Below are 20,272 nucleotides of genomic sequence, written 5' to 3' on the forward strand. Positions count from 1 at the left end.
CAAACACTAACCATGCTTAACCATACAAGGCAGCGGTTGTGTTGTCAAATACCAGGAGCTGCATTTACCTTCTTCCAGAATTGACGCACCTCAACGTTCAGCTTTAATGTTCCTCAGTGATGAAATAGCTTTTGGAGAGTAAAGGGTGAGAGGATCAGGAGAGCCACCACTTTCAGAGCTGGTCTTGGTACTACAGCTCAGGGCTCATGAGAACTCATCAGGGCAGCAGGTTCCCTGCTCTCAAATATTTGTGCAGATTTTAGGAAGGATTAAGTGAATGTGATGTGTGACAACAGCAGCATCATTAGACTGTGTGATTGTGAGCAGCTGGGCCGAGAGAAGCATTATTAATGTCTGGAGAAAGCTTTCATTTGGAAAACCAAGAGCTGACTCAAGCAGCTGCAATGACTTTGTGCACTGACCTCCTCTTGTTGCTGACCGTGGGTGTTCGCCATGGCTGGGGATGCTGCCTCAGCTGGGAGATGTTCTCTTCCAGCTCAGGGTGAATGGGAGAAGAGATGGTGAAAGGACAAGGAGGGAAAACAAAAACAAAAACTCTGTTAGTCTTTCCTGAAGTGCTAAAAAAAATTAAAATAAAATTGGATGAAGTTCATGAGGATTCAGGAGATTTGGGCCAAGATACACATCATCTGGGATGAAAGCTGTCCTAGCCCTCATCTGTTGGACTCTTGGATATCCAGAGCTTTTACGCTGCTGCTGTCTGACAGCAGGTTGAGCCACTGACTGTTGAGTTCTAAAAGCACTCTGCCTTTCCTTCCTCGCCTCTGTTCCTGTGCCTGGCTGCTTCACAGGCGTTGTCAGGTATTGCCCCTCGAGGTGAACAGGGATATTTGTGCTGCTTGGGTTCTCTCCAGAGTGTAGTTACAGTTGGTTTGTGACTCAAAAGTAAGGTGGGTTTTTTGACTTCTTTCATTTGTGGTTGTTTTTGTTTTCACCAACAAAGGAGCCACACTTCTCTCTCTCTCTCTTTCTCTCTCTCTCTCTTTTTTTTTTTTTTTAAGACAACTACTCAAACATAGTAGTAATCATTAAGATGGCTTCAGAAGTGCTGAGTTTCCTCATTCACCTGTAGTGGCTCATCCAGTCAATGTTTGACCTGTGGTGTAACACCTGTAAAGTTCCAGATGCTCCAGAGGTATCTAAAATGGCAATGATCTGTGTATGTGTTTCTCAAGACAAGATCAATCTGATCTCACCTGTGGAGAAACAAAACATGTGTATTTGTTAACTCTTACAGTAATGAACACTGAAGTTCCGTGGTTTCACATCTGGAAAGAAAATGAAGAGCCAGCAGAGAGAATCTGCCAGAGACATAACCAGGTGCGATGGTACTGGAAGAGTTGAAGACTGAGAAGCAGTAAGTGTTTGTGTTCACAAAGATGTTTGCTAGTACATTTTAACCCATTTTTTACCCAGATTTTGACAATCTGTTAAATATTTCAGCACTGAATACCTCAGTACTAGAGGTTAAATGTATAAATACACTAGGAAACGTCTGTGCAGACAACTCTTGAGATATCTTAGACAAATCCTTCAGTGTTAGTACACATAATAAACATCAGGTTAAGAGCAAGCTGGAATCCAAAATCACATTGCAGTGGTAACTTCTGTTTCTCTAAACGAAAAATGTTTGATTATCCAGTGAGAAGGCAGTCATTTTCAATATGTGCATATCAGTGAGAAACGAAGTTATTTGTTCCCTCGTGATATTACCCTTCTGACATTAAGAAAATGAGATCTGTATTCTTACCCTCTGGTGAGGATTTTATTTCAAAGACCACCTCATTTCAGTGCTGAAGGGCCTTAAATTCTTCCAGCTTAGAATAATAATTTATGACATCTCTTTTTATTGGGCTGATGTAGCAAAACATTTCCTATCTCATCTCAACTAGTGAGAAAAATAGCTAATAGTTTTGTGTAATGCAGGGTGCAATCCCAATAAAGCTCTGAAGTTCCTAGCTCTCAAGGTGCAAGGCAGATGGTAGAGGTGCGACACTAGTAGAGATCACAGTTAGAGGAGCATTCTGTTGGGGGGCTGGAAATTTGCTGGGGTCGTGGACTGCTCCTCTTCCCATCAGGCTTGGTCAAAAGTTAATGTGGGATTCAGAGACAAGGGGTTTGGTGCTACTTTTCTCAGTGGAGTAACGGTTCATTTCTCAGGTTCTGATAGTCAGCAAGTGATATTGCTTTTATTCAGACCTTTTAAAGACACATGTATCTTTGGGTTTGGTGTGTGAAATTTTCTGTGTACATATATTTTTATTTTCTCTTTGCAAACTCTTTGTGTCTTTGATCTTTGAACGACTGTAAAATGAGTCTATATTTATAAGAGTGCTGGGCCGATGCAAAGACACCTGCGTTTTACTGCCTTTTTTAGGGATCTTCAGCAAGTTGCTTATGTTCTTTTGACCTTCCTTTCTTCCTTGGCTTAAACACTTGGTGAACTGTAAAAAAATGCTGTGGGAGACTCAATAGTACTATAAATTGTGAATGAAAAATGGGAATTACTTAGTGATAATAGATTATTAGCATAGTGCAAATGTCGCCTGCAAACTTTATGTAGGTTATCAAACATACAGAGTATTTAAATTGTATATAAAACTGTTTTTTTATTCTTGAAGAAACTTTAAATGGCTCCTAAGATTAATAAATGCTGGCTGGCTGCATATGGAGGGGCCATGGAGATTTGCCTGGATTTTTTTTTAAATTTCCTCGGAGCGTATATGTGAGGCATGAAGTCCTGAATCAAATATTTCCAGTGATAAACAGCACATTTGTCTAGATGCATTCATGACCCATGTAATTGTGCTATTCTTCTGCTAAAGATAAATGTAGAGTAGGGCAAAGCAATGATATCATATTCCAATTAAGGGCTTTGGTAGCACACTGAGAAGGGCAGAGGACAGCATGTTCTGCTGAGCAGGACTTGCTGCGTCCCTGCTCTTGGACTGGGCTGGCATAGCACAGTACAGTGACATGTATTATAAATGTCCATAACAGGTCTACTGGGTTTACTAGTTGTAAACAAGTCTACAAATTCATGTGACGCAAGCTGGTATATCCCTTAAGCAGTTCTTTCATATTGGAAAATGTTATATTCAATGTGTGCCAGTGTCTTGTGAACCACGGTACCTGACCTCTGCTTGCAGGAGGATGCTGAGCTGTCCTGGGGGCAAAGGCAGCTCTGATGCTGGCTGGCAATTAACTTTTCAGAAAAACTAGCAAGAGCTTTCAGATCCAGTTGCAAAAATAGATGTTACCTGCATTTGCTCTGAGCAGAGCTAGGAAGATGCCATCGGATGCTGAGTATTCACATTATTAGAGCTTCACTTTGCTGGCACAGAAATTAGAGATGCCTAAAGACAGTCTCAGCTTTATTTCTACCAGCTGGGCACAAGTTATTTCATAAAGAGCTTGTTTGTGTAATGAAACACCTTGCTGCCCTTGTTTAGTGTGAAAACCATGTTGGATGTTCCAGCTGCATGGCCCCAGCAACTGTGCCATCCTGGAGGGACTGCAGAACATGTACCACTTGCTATCTCAGCCTCCAAAACTCAGACTGAAGAATTGGTTGTAAGTGCTAAAGATGTTGATTAGTCCTCCAAAAAAAAAAAAAAAGTAATGGAGATGCTGAGCAGCACCACTAATTACTAACAGTAGCCTGTTGCAGAAAACCTTATGGGTGTCAATACAGACTTTGAAGAACCACTTGAGGTGAACGTTTTATTCTTGATCACATACTGTGTCCCTTGTGCACATTATGGGTAATGGCTGTGCTTGTTCAGAAGCTCCCACTGAGTTTTTTAGTGTCAGTATTGTTTAGTAACGCAATAGAAGGTGTATTTGGTGTATGCATGAAGGAGATTCTCTACTTGTAGTATCCTCTTATGAGGCAAATAAATATTTCTCACCTGTAAGAAATAAAACATTAGAGTAACACAGTTCTACATATAGCAGAAATCATAACTATTGCTTTTAAAAAAAAGTTTATTCTAACCTATCTATATCTGCCTTGATAATCTGTAATTTTGTGTGCAAAAATGATCCTTTGGTGCAAATTTCTCATTTGTAAGCAAAAAAATGAAAGGACAATTAACAGCAAACCATCTTATGTGCATTTACTTAACCATTTTCAATGTTCAACTAAACCAAAGAATGGGTTAGGAAACCCTCTGAAAACTGAGTGAATTTATCCTTACTAGCATCAGGCAGCTCCTACGTTAATAAATCAAACCCTTGCCAGTTAAAGTGTCTCATCAGGAGTGTCAGTAGTTAACACATAAGGTTGTTCGACAAGGTTGCTCTTTGTTAGAGGTTTGATGTATGTGCTGGGTGGGAATGAACTGATGACTTTGGACTCGTTAGGCACCAGAATTCCTCTCTGGAGAGCCAGATTGATCCATCCATTTTCCCATCTATGTCCCATGTCTGTACTCATTTATGTGACTTCCCCTTGAGAACATTTCCTATGAATATTGTTCATAAATATTTCCAAGAAACCAGCAAACAACTGTTTGGTGCTTTTTTTTACATTTTCTTGAGAGGGAGTTTCTTCAGCAGGGAACAGTACTGCTGTTGGCCTTTTCAGCATGTTTGCGGGAGGGGGTTACTGTGTCTGGGATTGGGCAGTTTGTTTGGATGGTTGTTGGTTTTGTTATTGTTGTCGTTCCGCTACATTTTTGGCAGTCTGGGCAAGTGGGTGGTTCTCTGTTTTTGTTGTTTTTTGGTTTGGTTTGTTTTTTTGACCACTTGTAAATTATTTGAACAGGCAAGTTTTTGTGGGAGTGAGATTTATTTGTTTGTTTGTTTTGTGTGTGTGTATGTATTTCTTTGTAGGGTTTGCTATATATGAGGGTATTTTTGTTTTTGTTCAGCTTTTGTTATTCTTAATGTCAGCTTGTTCTTGGTAGCTTCCAAGTGGCTTCTGTGGCTGCTATCTTCTGTAGCTCTTTCTTGTCAGGCATACAACCTAAAAAGGTCTTGGCCTTTGGTCCTAGTCTGCCTTTGGTCAGGGAGTGTGGGGCATCTGTGCGGATGTGTGCTGGTCTCAGCTGGGGAATGTGGTCACCACCGACTTCCCTTCTCAGCAGGGCTAGGGTGTGAAAGAGACCAGAAACTGCTTGCACCACAGGGTACAATGCAGCAAGAGTGGTGACAAAGCCACATGGATCAGTCCCTGCCCAGCTGGCGCTGGAGGGTGCATCCTGGAGACTGAAGCTTACCCACTTCTTCAATCATTAGCCTTTGTTTTTTCTCCACGTGGGTACCAGTGTCACCACTGAGAGAGACCTGGAGTGAAGCGGGTGACTGCAGAGCCCTGTGGCCAACAGTGAAGGATGAGGGTGGTGAGGTAGTATTTATTCTCCCTGATTCTATAAGCAAAGGAGCGGGGCTTCGGTAGGGTTGAATGCATCCTCTGCGTACACAGCTGACTGCATGAAGTTGTGTGTAATGCTATGGCTTTGGTCTGCCATGAAAGAACAAGGGCTGCTGGGCTCAGAAGTCATCCATTTGGTCACACTGGGGGAGAGCGTTTTTGCCAAAAGTCTCATCAAGCTGATGATGGAGCAGCTCAAGTGCAGGGAGCCCTTTTACAGGAGGAGCTGGTGGAGAGCATGGTGGGACTTCACAAGACAGACGACCGTGTCGGGCAGAGCACAAAGTCTTAAGCAACTTGAGAAACCCTCCAAGTCAGAGGCTGGTTCTTTCTAGGCACTTTAACCCCTTGGCTCCTCACAGCAGTACACAAGCAGTCCAGGAGGTTTCTGTAAGGCATTGGGCAACATCTTAGCACGAGGCTGCAATGAGAAGATGCACAGCTGGATCTGCTGTTCCCTAACAAGGAAGAACAGGTTGGAGGTGTGGTGAGCTACAGCAGTCTTGCCTGAAGTGACCATGAAATAGGGGAGTTCGGTACAGAGGAGACAGTGCCAACAGCCTATTATATACAACTGTTTTTGCTTACAAGTCCAGTTGTTTTTCTGTTGAAGGGATGGAGATAGGCTGATTCTCTATCCACCTCTATCATTGAAAGGACTTTGACGATGGAAGATGCGCTGACAGGGTTTTTCTGTACTAGCATCCTCGTCCATTTCTAAAATACATTTGGTGCACACAAATTACATACAGACTTTGCTCTTATTGCTTAGTGAAAAAGTGCTGAGTTTTGCAGCCATACCTAGAGTTTGAGCAGGAACAATAACCTGCAGTACACAGCCCTCCCAACAGACTACCTCTTCTTATTCACAACCAAGAAGAGAGTAGCATCTGCTTCAGTATGCACAGGAGGGATGAAGAGAAAATAGCCTTCAGCTGGCTTCTGCACACTCATTTCCATTGAAAAAAGCTAGGGAATAATTTGGATTCTCTCTGAAGCTGAATGACTGCTTTAAAGCAAACGGTTTGGAAGGGATGAGAAGTGAGCCCACAGCCAGGTAATCTGGGATTTGCATTTCCATTATTCCTTGATTTTTCAGGCTCTACATACTTAATTTTTTGCACTGCTCTGTGGTATCCAAATAGTGCCTCTGAGATTTATTTCCTGAAGTTCCGAGCCTACAGGGCATTTTAAAAAAGAAGTGTTTCTCCATTTGCTCTACAGCTACCTGCAACTCTACAAGTATGTTGTGTTTACATTGGATATTTTGTTATTAATTAGCTAATTCCCCAAAAAAACACCTCCAGAAAGAGTCTTATCACTGCCTTAAAACATTCCTTCAAATTGGTTTTTCTTTTTTTTTCCTTTCAGTGTATAACAGAAGTCTCCAGTGTAATAATCTGACTTAAGATAATTGAATAAGGTTTATAACTTGTGGGGAATATGGCAAAAACTTGTGCTTTCTGGATTTTTAATTGAACAAAACTGGAATTTGGAAACTAATGTAGTAGGGTTTTTTTTTGTTTGTTCTTTTTTGTCATTCTTTTTCATTCCTCCCTCATCACTGAGGGTTATGAGAGGGAGGATGCTTCCTCCTGCCTTGCTTTCTTCTCCTCCGTCATCCCAGATCTACCTTGAAGATCTGGTAGGTGAAGATAGGGGCTTCAGCTCTTGCAAGCCTGAAAAAAGCAGTACAACCAATATTGCCATACCATCATCATTGAACTTCCAAGCATAGCAAAACTTGTTCTAGCTTTCTCAAGAAAACCTCTGACCTGGAAGTACCCGGCTTATTTAAACCATGATACATAAACCCAGGCAGCTCCAAAGCTGGTTTATTAATTGTTGAAGGCCAAAATTCCCTGTTGAACTGTCCTGCTAGATGGATTTTAGTTTCCCAGCAGTTCTGTAAATGTGGGCTCCTAAAGTCAGTATTACAGCTGGTCCCAGGCTATAACAGGAGCCTTCTGGGCATTCAAGGAGATATATATATATATATTTCTGAAGCAGTGATACATTAGTTGATTTAAAAAAAAAACACTTTAATCAGCCAAAACAAGCTGAGAGTCTTTTACCATTACATGTAACGGTTCTTACTGATCAGAATATGAATTATACTTGATTGCATTTTTACCTGCACCTGTGATATCATATGGTACAAGGGGATTTCTAACCTAACTCTTTCTCAAGGGACTTACGCGAAAGCCAAAAAAGAGATCTGATTCATCCTTGTCTTAATGAGAGGTGCATCTGTACCTGCACAGGTCAGACGGGGACTCCTGAGCTTCACCAAGTGCAAGCAGAGATGGGTCTGCTTTGAGTAACACGAAGGGATGGACCTGTGTCCTCACCCCAGGAGAACTTCCTCCTAAAGGAGGGAAAAAGGCTGGTGCTGAGTCAAACAGCAGAAGATGAGACACTGTTGTGTTAAAACTGTTTTTTCTTGCTTTCTGTGGATGTAGAGAAGGCTTTTCATTAAGCCCAGCATATTGTAAAATTTTACAAATACGTATTCTTGTATATAACCTTAATAAATCCAAATAGCAGTCCAGTGTGACTTGGAAGAGTCCCTAGAACTTGGGCCAAAGCAGGGTTTTAAAACAAATTTATGAAGGATTGAAAGCAAGAGTGATCATGGGCTCATATGGGTCAGGACCTTGAGCTCTGTTCCTTGCTTGCAAGCTGGGCTTCTTCTCTTATCCACATTGAGATCTCCCAGCTGGGAACAGACACAGGCTTATCAGTTCTCTGGTATTTATCAAGTCTTTCTTTTTTCTTTCTTTTCTTTTTTTTCCTGGCAGCCCTAAAATACATTTTTTAAAAACAGTAAAAAATGAGCAGGCAGCTACTTCAACACCTTCACAAAAGGATGTAGAGATATTACAAGTTGATTTCACTTCTGTCTGCTTAAAAAGAGAAAAATAGTTTGTGGTATAAATATGCAATTCAAAATAGTAGCTATTAGAGAGTCTGAAGAAACAAAATAGGAGTGAGCTGTGAGGTAGATATGATTTCAGAGAAAATCCTCATCCCTTTTGTCTGTGTTTCTAATTTGAAACTCTATGACATCAGGATCTATTCTCAATAGTTGATGCTTCACTTCCATTTCTGTCATGTAAGTTAAATGTCATGGGCCAGACTCTGGTGTAAACTGCCCAGTTTTTAATGATTATCAGAAATGTAAGTAGTCTCTAGCCTCAGATCTGTTTCAGACCTTTACTGTGTGTTGATGGTGTAATCCATGTCTGTAAGCCTCCATATGTATGCAGCAGTGAATGCTTTTGCATGAATTGTCTCACTTGTTCACAAATGAAGGAGAAAAATGTCTCTTACATGTATAGGTGCCCACGTGCATGCAAAGAGACATCAGCAGGTTAGGAAGGTGCTTTCAAGCTGTCCATTCAAGTTAGGCATTTTAGTATTCTCGGCAGTGATGGAGGGTCTGACAATCTGACTGCCCAAATATATCTCTGTTGTGACTCAGTGCAAGTAAGCAGATTTATGCTGTGATCTTGCCACAGTGTTAGAAGATAAAGGCTGGAGGGAAAAGAACAAAGTGATGGAAGAGACCCGTGCACAGAGGCCACATGACTGAGACTTGTAGAGAACCTCGGAGCAGAGAAAACTCTCCGTAGGAGGGACTGTAACTGCACCCAGCACAGCTCTCTGAAGAGCAAATCGAAGATGTTCACGGGGACTACATCTTAAACATTAAACTCTGCTCTGCCCATCTGTGTTTCAGTATGGGGCTGTCAAGCTTGTTCAGAGGCACGTGGTGCTTGCGCAGACGCCTTTCCAGGAATCTGAGGTAGCCTTTTCCCAGTGCCATAACATGACGCTGGGAAAATTGGAAAAGTTTACACAAAAGTGTAAAAATGAGCACTGTTTTATATAGCTGTGATAGTTCTTTTTGAAAGTGGAGCCAAGCCCTGGAAAGTGGTGATTTTTCTCACTTTATCCGCAAGATTTGTATTGACTGGAGCTGTTCTGTTGAAAAACGGGTATTAGGCTGTGCCTTGGCCAAGCTTGATATACGCAGTTGTGTGTCTGCAAAAACTCATTCTCCAGACTTTGGGGGGGATCTGCAGTTTCTCCGGCCACATGTATGCTGCTCAATGAGACAGCCCGGGGCTTGTTGGACAATCCTGAAGACAAGTGGTTTTGTGCAGGCCATGTCTGCCACATTAAACTTTCCTTCCTTGCTCTGTTTCCTGCCTTTCTTGCCCCAAACATGGAGACTTTATTCATACTGCCTTCTGGGGTTAGTCCAGGGTTGTGTGCTCCCAGCAACCAGGTGTTGCTCGGAAGAGTGTTAGCTGGTGCTGACGAAACCTTACCAAGGAGCTCACTAAGACTAAACAGCCCCTGCTGTGAACATATTTCATTAGAACTATGTGGTTTGGTACAGACTCAGAGCTTCTGGAGGTGCAGCTCCAGTTCTGAAATGTCCTGAAAGCTGTTTTGTATTTTAAGGCACTTTGGTGCATACAGACGCTTTTTAAATGGCCTCCCCAGTCAAGTTGCCTTCAGTCGTACCCCAGTTTTCAACACCAGGGCAGTAGAGGCTGCCCTGGTGTTTGCCCACCTCCTCTATGTCATGCTTTTCTAGCTGATGTTTCAGAGCACGCAAATGCAGAGGTCACCACAAAGTATTTATTTCCATCAATACTTCCAATGCCATGCTTTTGGAGCCAGCCTCTACTTAGGCACCAGTCCGCGTCCTGAGATGTGGCCATTTGGAAGGGGCAGAAATAACAGCAAAGGAACACTTCAAGCCTTTGCAATCATAAACTAGATTGGCAGGCATCTAATTCCTTGTGCCCACAATCAGCTTCAGTCACAAAAATGGAGTGCTTTGAAAACTGAGTTCATTTCCTCCCTGCTCTCCATTATTTTTGACATATTCAAGTTGTATTTCTGGTCTATTTTTGACATATTCATAGTACAAACCAGAAGCTTGATGGCTGGCTAGAAAAGCAGCAGCAGCAGTGTTGCCGACGGAGGGAAGACACAAACGCTCAATATGAGTGTTAAGTATGCTTCAGCTTTAATGGATAGCTCAATTGTCTTTTATCGTGTACAGGATAATTAGCTCATACATATTGCAAAAGCCAAGCTCCTTATTGGTAAGCGTCATCTACTGCCCTATCTGTTAGTTCCGCATTCTTCTATCCGCTAGTTCCCCTTTCTAATCTAACTATAACTCCCAGGGCAGTATGCCCTCTACTATCATTGTTTCTAATTGCCTGGGATTTCTCACAAGAGTTCCCAGACAAGCCTTGCGTACGTGTCTTTGCTCTTGTTTCTCTAGACCAGCTGGGTGCGGTAATCCGCCATTTCCTTATCTTGCAGCTGCATGATATCAATGTGATTACGCGCAGCGAGCCAGTCCTCAACAATTCCCCCGTTTTTATTTTGAACCAAAAGCTTTCTATAGATTTTTCTATCAATCACCGCACACACTGCAATAAGCAAGGTACAATAAGCAACAGGGTCAAAAATCTCATGCAGAACTACGATTGTAAAGTAGTGTGCCTACTAGAATCTACATCAGTCAACAAGCCACTAAGCGCTAGGAATGTTGCTTCGCAGCGATACTGCTTCTTACTCGCACAGCACAATCACACAATCACACAATCACGCAGAGAGGCCTCTTGCACTTCTCATTCATACCACAAGACAATATCACTTAAAATAATTTGTGTGCAGCTTCAGGAGGTCCTTGTCTGCTCCCGTGGTGAGCGGCTGAGAGTGGAGACCCCTCCGAGGAAAAAATGCTCGGGGTGCACCTAGGGGCGTCCGTTCCACAGTCGATCCCACAGCCGAGCAGAGCGGCTCCTGGCGCAAGGAAGGATGCTATTATAGTTTGTATAATGACAGCAAAGAGATGCATTGCAATAAGGAGCACGTGTGGCATTGACCTTTTTTTTTTTTTTTTTTTTTTTTTTTTTTTTTTTTTTTGAGCAATTACACCTTACACATGCTATTACTGTTGCTAGAAAAACCCTACTAGTTAACTGCTCGAGCCTTTTTATTAGGCAACTAAATACTACTCGCGCCGCTACTATAATTAGGACAATTATTAGCAGTAAGCGTAGCCCTTCTTTTATCAGACCCAATATCCAACCTCCCATGTTCCCAAACCAACTTGCAAATAGTCTATCAAGCCAATTATTCTGGACCACTATCTTCTTGTTGTGGTCTCTCAGCCATTTCAACTGCTCGTGAATTGACTCGCCGTGGTCCGAGAGATTAAAACAGCACATTCCCTCGAGCTCTTCACATCCATGGCCCTGTGCCAGCAGCAGAAAATCAATCGCCGCTCTGTTCTGTAATACAGCGTGTCGCAGGCTGTCCAGGTCCTGGGCCATTTCTGTGAGTATCTGCGTAGTCACATTTAATGTTTTCACCACTGTACTTCAAATCTACATTTTACAAAGTGACCAGCAAGTGTGCCACATTAACTGACCAACCTCTGAGATTTTACCTTTCATACCAGTGTCTTCTTGGGCTCTTTTAATTAAACACGTTTCTCATTCAAGTGAATTGAAATGCTTCAGTTGGTTTTATTCTCAGGAGCCTCATAAAAAACAAAGATATTGCACCCTCTTTGTTCAGTTATTCAATGTTTGTCTCTTTCACAGTAAATAATTACTTCATTGAAGTTAAAACTTCCAAACATAACTTACTAATAGTCTCCAATTTCAGCTCAGATCACTCGTTGAAAATACTCTGCTAAATACAGATAACTTACAATAACTTTAACAGTTAATTGTCCATAACAAACACCATGGTTTTTCTCCAGACCAATGTTCAAATTTTAAGACCACCCTTTAATATTTCTTTGTACAGGTGAAAAACAGTCTTCAATTTTCTAGTCTTGTTTCCCCAAAGTTTTGAGACTGCGTCTCGTTCGGCGTTTCCATTGCTGAGTAATGTTTCGCAATTCTTGACTGTGTAGGTCAGGGGCAAACAAAGTCAAACGTCCCAGCCCCGGTAATTCTTTACGACAATCTATATCTGGCGTCTTACGCTTTTCTAAAAAGCACTTAAGTAAATCAACTGCCGCTTGTTTCTCCATTTTTACTTACGGTGCCGTTGCCCCCGTGCAAAGTTTCTGTTCGCGGCGTTCCGGCGGGACCCACTATGGGCTCGTCCCGGGCGCTCTTCCTGAGTCGCCTTCTGCTCGCCCCAATCTTGTGTTCCGCGGATCCAGGTTACGTAGTCAGAACCGGCTTTCCTTTATTCTCCGTCGACTAAAACCAGCTTACTCGTTTCGGGTCCTCGTCCACCAAGGTCCCTGTTCGGGCGCCATTTGTTGCCGACGGAGGGAAGACACAAACGCTCAATATGAGTGTTAAGTATGCTTCAGCTTTAATGGATAGCTCAATTGTCTTTTATCGTGTACAGGATAATTAGCTCATACATATTGCAAAAGCCAAGCTCCTTATTGGTAAGCGTCATCTACTGCCCTATCTGTTAGTTCCGCATTCTTCTATCCGCTAGTTCCCCTTTCTAATCTAACTATAACTCCCAGGGCAGTATGCCCTCTACTATCATTGTTTCTAATTGCCTGGGATTTCTCACAAGAGTTCCCAGACAAGCCTTGCGTACGTGTCTTTGCTCTTGTTTCTCTAGACCAGCTGGGTGCGGTAATCCGCCATTTCCTTATCTTGCAGCTGCATGATATCAATGTGATTACGCGCAGCGAGCCAGTCCTCAACACAGCAGTAAAGCTTTGTCTTGAGGAGTGCTTACCTCTCAGGGATCAAAGCTCAGTGCAAAGCATATAGGTGCCCAGACTTCTTAATTGCAGTAAGCAATTATACTGGGCACTGACCAGGATCTTGTGCTCCTGACATGTTGCTTCCTCTCTGTGGCAGTCTTGAATTGCTGTTGTCAGACTTATGTCTAGACATTTTTTTTTTATATATTATTAGTTGTGCACTCAGATGCTTTCTAACAATAATGTTCAATGTATGCTTCAGGTACTTGGCTGTATAGCAATGACCCTGGCCATGTGTATAAATAACTTCACACACAAGTGGTTGGATGAAGAGGAAGCAGACAGCCTGGATCCCTCTTTAGCTGGGAAAATCCTGCGTGAATTTTCCTTAGCTCTAAGCTGCACAACTCATTGCTCCGAGAGAGGAGGAAAACAAGCAACAAATTAAGTAGAGTTTAAAAGGGATTAGGCATTGGAGTGCAGTTGGCTTCTCAAATAGCTATTTCAGTGTACCCATCCCCTGTGCTGTGGGCACATGAGTGCTGACTCAACCCTCTGAGCAACCCATGTGTCTGTGTCTGTTATCATCATGTTGTCTTAACTTCTTCTGTTTGTCCCTCGGTGATACGGCAATCTCCTTGGGGCAGGGAGCGCATTTTGTCTGGAGTGCCCTGGATCAAACAATCCTATTTGTTTTGCTGGCGTGGCTGTAACATAAGTGGATAAAATAAGCAATTCACCCAGAAGAGTTTAATTACCCCGAACACCCTCTTCATTGCTCTCAGAGGAATTTTGGCTTCCAAAGCTCATGATGGATGAAGCTGTGGCTCAGGGGAACAGCTCTACCAACAGATCGTGTGTCTGGGCTGAAGAAAGCACCTGCAGCAGTGCTGAGCTCCGCTGCTGCTCCTCACCATCAGGAGGACTGCAGGTACCGTCCTGCATGGTCCTGGAAGGAAAAAGAGCATAAGAAATGCTATGGTAGACAGAAAGGACAAACAAGCATCAAACTGCTCACTACGATGCTCCTGTCTGCCAACAGAGCCAGTGTGAACTGCCAATGCTCACTGGCCTGCGGCTGCACATCTTTTTGGGTATTGACAATGCAATGCTGGAGCTTCTTCGGTGCATGCAGAGTAGACATGGGAACAAAGTAACCCGACATGCTCCTGTTTTCCTTCTGATTGTCCTCATTTCTCCCTGTAGGGTGGCCAGTCTTTAAAAACAAATGTAGGAGGAAGGCCCCCCAGGCTGGGTCGTGCCGTGTGACCCCATGCATGGGTAATGACCCTGCGATCCTGCAGTCCTGCTGGGGAGCTGGGAACCAGCTGGTTCCCAGGGCTGCAGCCTGGGTGGGGGTGATGGAAGACAGTACAAGCCCTGTGCCCTGAGTAAGCCCTAAGGCAGCGCTCTGACTAAGCTTACTGACATGTTGGGATGGACCCAGTTAAACCAGGAAATCTGGGCAAGTCAGTGATTCCTCCCCTCACACAGCACTTGAGCCTTGTCCTTTGCTGTGAGCTCCTGGGGACTTCACTCCTAGCCTTGAGGGATTTATTATCCTTCTTAGAAGAAGTGTATATATCTCCTTCTATCTTCTCTAGAGGCTTATGCTTTAATTGCCCATGAGATGGGCTTGGGAGGCTTTTCTTAACATAGTTCAGAAAACAATTGAGAGGAACTGAATTTTTATTCAGAGCAGTGCCCTGCCTTCTGCGTGGCATCAGATCAGCAAGCATGAAGAGACAACGCAGTCTGAGGAATGTCAGATGTCTGGAAAGGGGGGTCCAATTCTTGGCACTACTGCCCATTTGCATTTTGGTAGAGGCCTCCTGGGTCTCTGCTTCACAGTCTGTAAAATGCAGAACTACCCCATCTACAGATGGAAGGTGCTTCAATGATGGGAAAGGCAGCAGTAAATATTTTGGGGATTTTTTTCTACGCTTGCCTTTTTTAAGCAATAGTTAGCTAGTGTCCCGCAGCTCTTTGTGACCTGGGAACCAGGCCATGCAGTCCTTGCTCTTTTGAGAGATGATCAAGGTAACTGGGATTTACGTGCTTGAGTCAGAGTGAGTAAGGAGGTTGGAAGATTTCCTGCTGGAGTAAGAGAGGAGGAAGAATTTGGTTTCTCTCCCACTTTGAAAAACCGACAGGGAAAATGTAGTTATTTTAGCACTTAGGGTTAAATTTCAGACTGAATGCTGAAAGAGCTGAGCTCCAGATAATGCTGCCCTGTGGGGAGCAATTGGTTTGCGGTGGAGTCCTTCTTTGAAAGATTTCGGTGTTGTGAAGCTGGTCAAATCCTGCTTCCTTGCCATGCAGCTGAGAGCTGTGAGGAGGGTGTTGCTCAGGTTCCCATACTCACACACTCCCTGATGCTACTTGCTCCAAGATCACTCACAATTTTCCACTAATTATTCACAATTCCCATGCTCTGCATCTCTTCCAGGCCTTTAGCTGAAAGCACAGCAACATCTCCTGGAACCGGGTGGCTATTGCAAGTTCAGTTGTCAAAGTGCCGTCCTTAAATACCAAGCAGAGATGTTCACTCAGTTCCTGAGACTCCAGATTTGCTCCCGTTGTGCAGGTACCAGGGATGGCATGTGGCTCAGGGGTAGCGTGTCCAGCACATCTCCTCACCTTCGTGAGGATGAGGAGGGAACCAGCTATCAGAAACTGTTCATTATTCAGATGTCACTCAGAAGTTTTATTGCATCTAGTGATGCAGGTCACCATGTTATACCAGTGCTCATTATTTAGAGGGAAACCAAGGAGAGAGAACTGGAGAACAGGACTGTTGATGCGATAACGAAGGAGGTAGGCAGGATTCACCCCAGAAACAAGTACAGGAGCTGCCAAATGTCTGAATTTTACTACCAAGAAGCTGGTCTCCTATGAAGGAAAGCTACCAGGACCATGGGTATCCTTGAAATCTGAACAAAAAAACTGCTAAAAGAGGTTCTCTGCTCAGAAGTAAAGCTAACTACTGTCCTTGGTGACCTTATTTGTAAGATCAGATAGAACTGGAGAAAGAGACGTATGCAAAAGGGGAACAATTGCCTCCTCCAAGGCCTCCCATAAGAGAGCAGCAGCAGCAAGGTTGGGTGGGACTGGTCTTGTAACTACATCTTCACTGATTCCAGTGGCTGCGCTCCATGGGGCAGCACCTTGGTGCATACAGTATCTTGGAGCAGAGCCGAGATGGGTTGCAGCCCAAGCCCACATGCAGGCTTCCTCCCTTTTCCGTACAGAAAAAGGCGGAAGATACTGCAGGGGAAATGTTGCTCACATGGCACAGAGGAAACTGGAAGTCCAGGTTTGCTGTATGAGACCCACATACTACAGTGGAGGGCACTGGCTGAGAATAGTGGGGCACTTTGAGGTGGGCTCTGGCTTAGGAAGAAGGATTTTTCCCCTTGCATAGTGTGTCTGTTCTTTTGCAACATCTGTTGACATGGCAAACATCTTCTGTTTCCCAGCGTGGCTAGTCAGTGCCTGACACAAGTTCAAGCCTTTGTTTATTCTTTACATGGTATGGTTTCACCCGTCATATGCTGCTCCCTGGTGATTTTAGGTGCAGAAAATGGTTCAACTAACCCACTGACAATGCTCACTTTTTCCTCTACCCTGACCTCATTAGAGAAGCTGCGTTGGGTGTGACAGCTCTTTTTGAAGATGTATATATAAAAGAACAATGACAAGAAAAACAAACCCTTACACAAAACTGGAAACTTCCCCCCATTGAATCAGACCAGCACTCTTCCTGCTCTAAAATCCTTTTGGCTGTATTGAGTGAGACGAGGTATCTCCAAATTAGAGGTGCACAGTAGCAGCAGCTGTGGGTAACATGCACAGGAGTTCCCACCAACCCCAAACACAAATAGGGGATAAGTGAATTTCTGAATATCTTTACAGGTCTTTTTTGCCATTTTGGTGCAGTTTTGTAGGACAATGTGGCCAGCCCATAGGAGAGAGGAATGACAGCCTTTTGTGAGACCACAGGCTGAGGTGGTTCAAGTGGCTGATCTAACCTGGGGCTTTTGGTGAACTTGTGGCAAAGTTGTTGTTCAGCCTGTGCTGTTTGCATGATGGGATTCATCACGCTGTGAGTGAGCAAAGACTATTCCAATGTTGCGTTCGATGGATTGGGAAAAAAGTAACTTTCTACTGTTTTGGAGTCTTCTCCTTTTTTTCCCCCTCAAATAGAGAAAAAGGCAATACAAACAAAATGTTATTAGTGGAAATTTTTATTTTGCTTTTCTTCTGAAACTCCAGGAAACACATCAGAAAGGCAATGATGAGGCACAGGTAAGGCAGCTCACTGCTCCAGGATTTCATGGTGCAAGTTTCTTGCTGCCTCTGTGCCTTCTGTGCCCAGGTAAAGGAAAAAGAAGGGCTATGTATTATTTAAATAGAGCTGTGCTTTTTTGGAGAGGATACATCTTTCCCCTTGTTCTAACAATTAGCCAACAGGATCACGTTGCAGAAAAATATAAGAACTGGGATGGGGAGAGAGCATGGATGTGAATGTAGATTTCTCGTCTGGTGCAATACAAAGGCTCTGCTTGTATTACAGCAAGCCCAGCAGCATTAGCAGCCAGATTATTTGTTTAATTTTAACTGCTGTCCTTGTTACATCTTGACTTGCTAATTAGTATTTTAAGTACATGTGGAATAGTTTGGACGCATTCCTTCAGCTTTCACACACATCTCTATTGCTATTCCTTCTTCCTGCCCTGTGTGATCATCTAAGTAACATCATTTCTGCTTCCAGATGGGTTGAATTCTTTAAAAAGGGAGGAAAACCCAAACATCTCTGCTTATTCATCCATGGAGCACTGTTATTTGCATGAGAATAGATCAGGCTGTGCAGCAGCACTCCCTAAAGGCGGGGGAGAAGGGTACCTATGCTCACAAAGAAGAATAAAGGAGGCACAAATGTAGATGAGCTGCGTTTTTCTCCTGCATCTACTCTGGGTTTTCATATCCCATTTGCAACATTCAAACTGCTCTGCACAGATGAGGTGCAGAAGTAGTGGGTCAGTAACACCACTGGCAACTTCAGCCAGGTTTCACTGAACAATTGCTTTGGTGACATACACCACAATTAGTAAAACATCTGTAGAGAAGGATGTCCTAAATGACTGGATTTAAAAAATAGGCTCGGATTTCTAAATGGACACAGCATCACTTCCAGTGATGATGATGATGATGACCAGTGTGTTATAACGTGACACACCGCTAATCAGATGCAGCAGTAATGTTAGCAGGCATGGGTACAGTGATGAGAGCACCTGTTTGACCTGAACATTAGTTGATGAATTTATTGAAATGCTCCTGCAAGCAGATGAACTCCGCATTACACTCTCAGGGAACCTTAAATTACGCTTTTTATAGAAGTAATATCAAGCAGTTATGCAAATGACCAAAATAAACCAACTTAGTTTACAGATCTCCTTTTAGTTTCTTGAAATGTACCTTCCTGTAAGGATGCAGGTAGTAACTACTAAAAGCCATTTTCAGTAGTGACATTTTTCAAAGCACAGAGTCACCCTGGTTGCTATCTACTAATGATGTTTGGAAGGTTCTGCAAACTTAAGAATAAATACATTTTTGTACATGCGCAATTCTGGAGGCACTTCCCAAACATTTTGTGAGAACAAAAAGCCCTTTTCCTGACTGTTTACAGATGACTTGCAAAGAATAAGCGAGAGGTTTGAGCATGGCTGAACAGAACAGCTGCCGAGAATTCAGATCACAAACCCTGCTTTTTCCACAAGCTCTGCTTTGAAAGATACGGAAATGAGGCATGTTCCAAGCTAATGCTGCCCATCAAAGCAGTGGTGAGAAGGAAACCTTGTCTAATTTCCATTCTCCTGATTTGCTCTTTAAAAGTTCATTCTTTAAGTGTTATCATTTCTGAAAGCTTTTTAGTGTTTAGGTTCCAGCCGTGATCTCATGGGCTTTGGTGAGTTTTTTTGAGCTGAAAGGAGGTTGTAATGAAATGTAGATGATCACTTGCATCTGTATGCCGTGTGCACTGGGACATATCAATCCATATGATGAATAATGCACATATCACCACCTTTGATTTTCACAGAATTGATTTTCATCTCTTGCATATCCTCAGTGGGGCACAGTCTGACTTTACAAATTTTCTAGGCTCTCAAAATGTGTATTCCATATTTGTAAAGTACTGTGCTGAAGAACACAAATTTCCTCCAAAGCCAGCCTGGCCCCAAATCCTTGTGTTGCCAACATCTGCATTTGAAAGAGCTGAAAACAAAATCACCTGTAAGGTGTCATGTACATCCCCAGTCATCACAGTTAATGAGATAATGCTCAATGCCATTGGGGAGCTTTCTTATCTGACACCAGAAAAAGAGATATTAAATCACAGAAACATTACACTTCAATATCAGAAGTGGGTTTTTGTAAGTTTGTTTTACTTTTCCTTGATTCTTAACGAATTGGGAATCTCTGAAGTCCTATCCAGAAGCTGTTTGGGACATTTCTTTCTTTGCAGGTGGTTTTACTGAACCCTTGCGAATACTTGGCTCAGACTTTACAGCATGCAAACTAAGTACTCAAATGCTATGTAAAACAAAACAAATTCAAAGTAAAAATGCACACTTCTTATGGAGGTGTTTCTCCACAGCTGGTGTAGCATATGTGAAAGCCCTGAGTGGTGCTACAAAGCTTTCACAGGGCTCATTAGACTTGACCTACTTCTCTGTTGTGTTTTCAACTTGTGGATAGAAGCACCTTCAAACTCATGCTAACAACAGCGTGGTAGGGATGTCTTCCCACTTCTGAAACATAGTTTTGGCCTGTTCCAAGCTTCATCTTCACTATAGAGGCAAAGTCACCCTGAAGTAAGGGTGAATCAAAGGTGACTGCTTTCTCTAAAACATGTTTGTGCACCAATCTCTAACATAACATAAATATCACTGCCAGATGTAAGATATTTATTTTTTTCACTGTAGCTTGCTCAGAGTTCCCACTGGAATGTCTACTAGGGGAAAAAAAATGGACAGGTGGCAGTTGTACCCTACTGCCATGATGTAACAGGGAAGTGGACTAATGAAAATCTTAAATTTGCATTCTTTTTTTTTTCTTAAAATTTTATTTTTAAATAACAGTATTGA

The 20,272-nt window shown here is 42.9% G+C and overlaps 1 protein-coding gene across 4 annotated transcripts in view; it reads left to right on the forward strand.

Annotated features, from left to right (window-relative positions):
* COLGALT2 (collagen beta(1-O)galactosyltransferase 2) overlaps positions 1 to 20,272 on the forward strand; it is a 154,614-nt gene that overhangs the window by 40,224 nt on the left and 94,118 nt on the right. For 2 of the 4 annotated variants that reach the window (XM_083847106.1, XM_083847107.1), the window contains one exon: positions 1,259 to 1,378. Coding sequence is in view for 2 of the 4 variants with exons in the window: in XM_083847103.1 (XP_083703229.1) it covers positions 1,259 to 1,341 (83 nt within the window). In the remaining 2 variants the exon portion in view is untranslated. The remainder of the gene's footprint in view (positions 1 to 1,258; positions 1,379 to 20,272) is intronic. The other 2 variants (XM_083847104.1, XM_083847103.1) reach the window with 1 other exon arrangement.

Source organism: Anser anser (genome assembly GCF_964211835.1).
Source record: "Anser anser genome assembly, chromosome: 8".
Lineage (NCBI taxonomy): Eukaryota > Metazoa > Chordata > Aves > Anseriformes > Anatidae > Anser > Anser anser.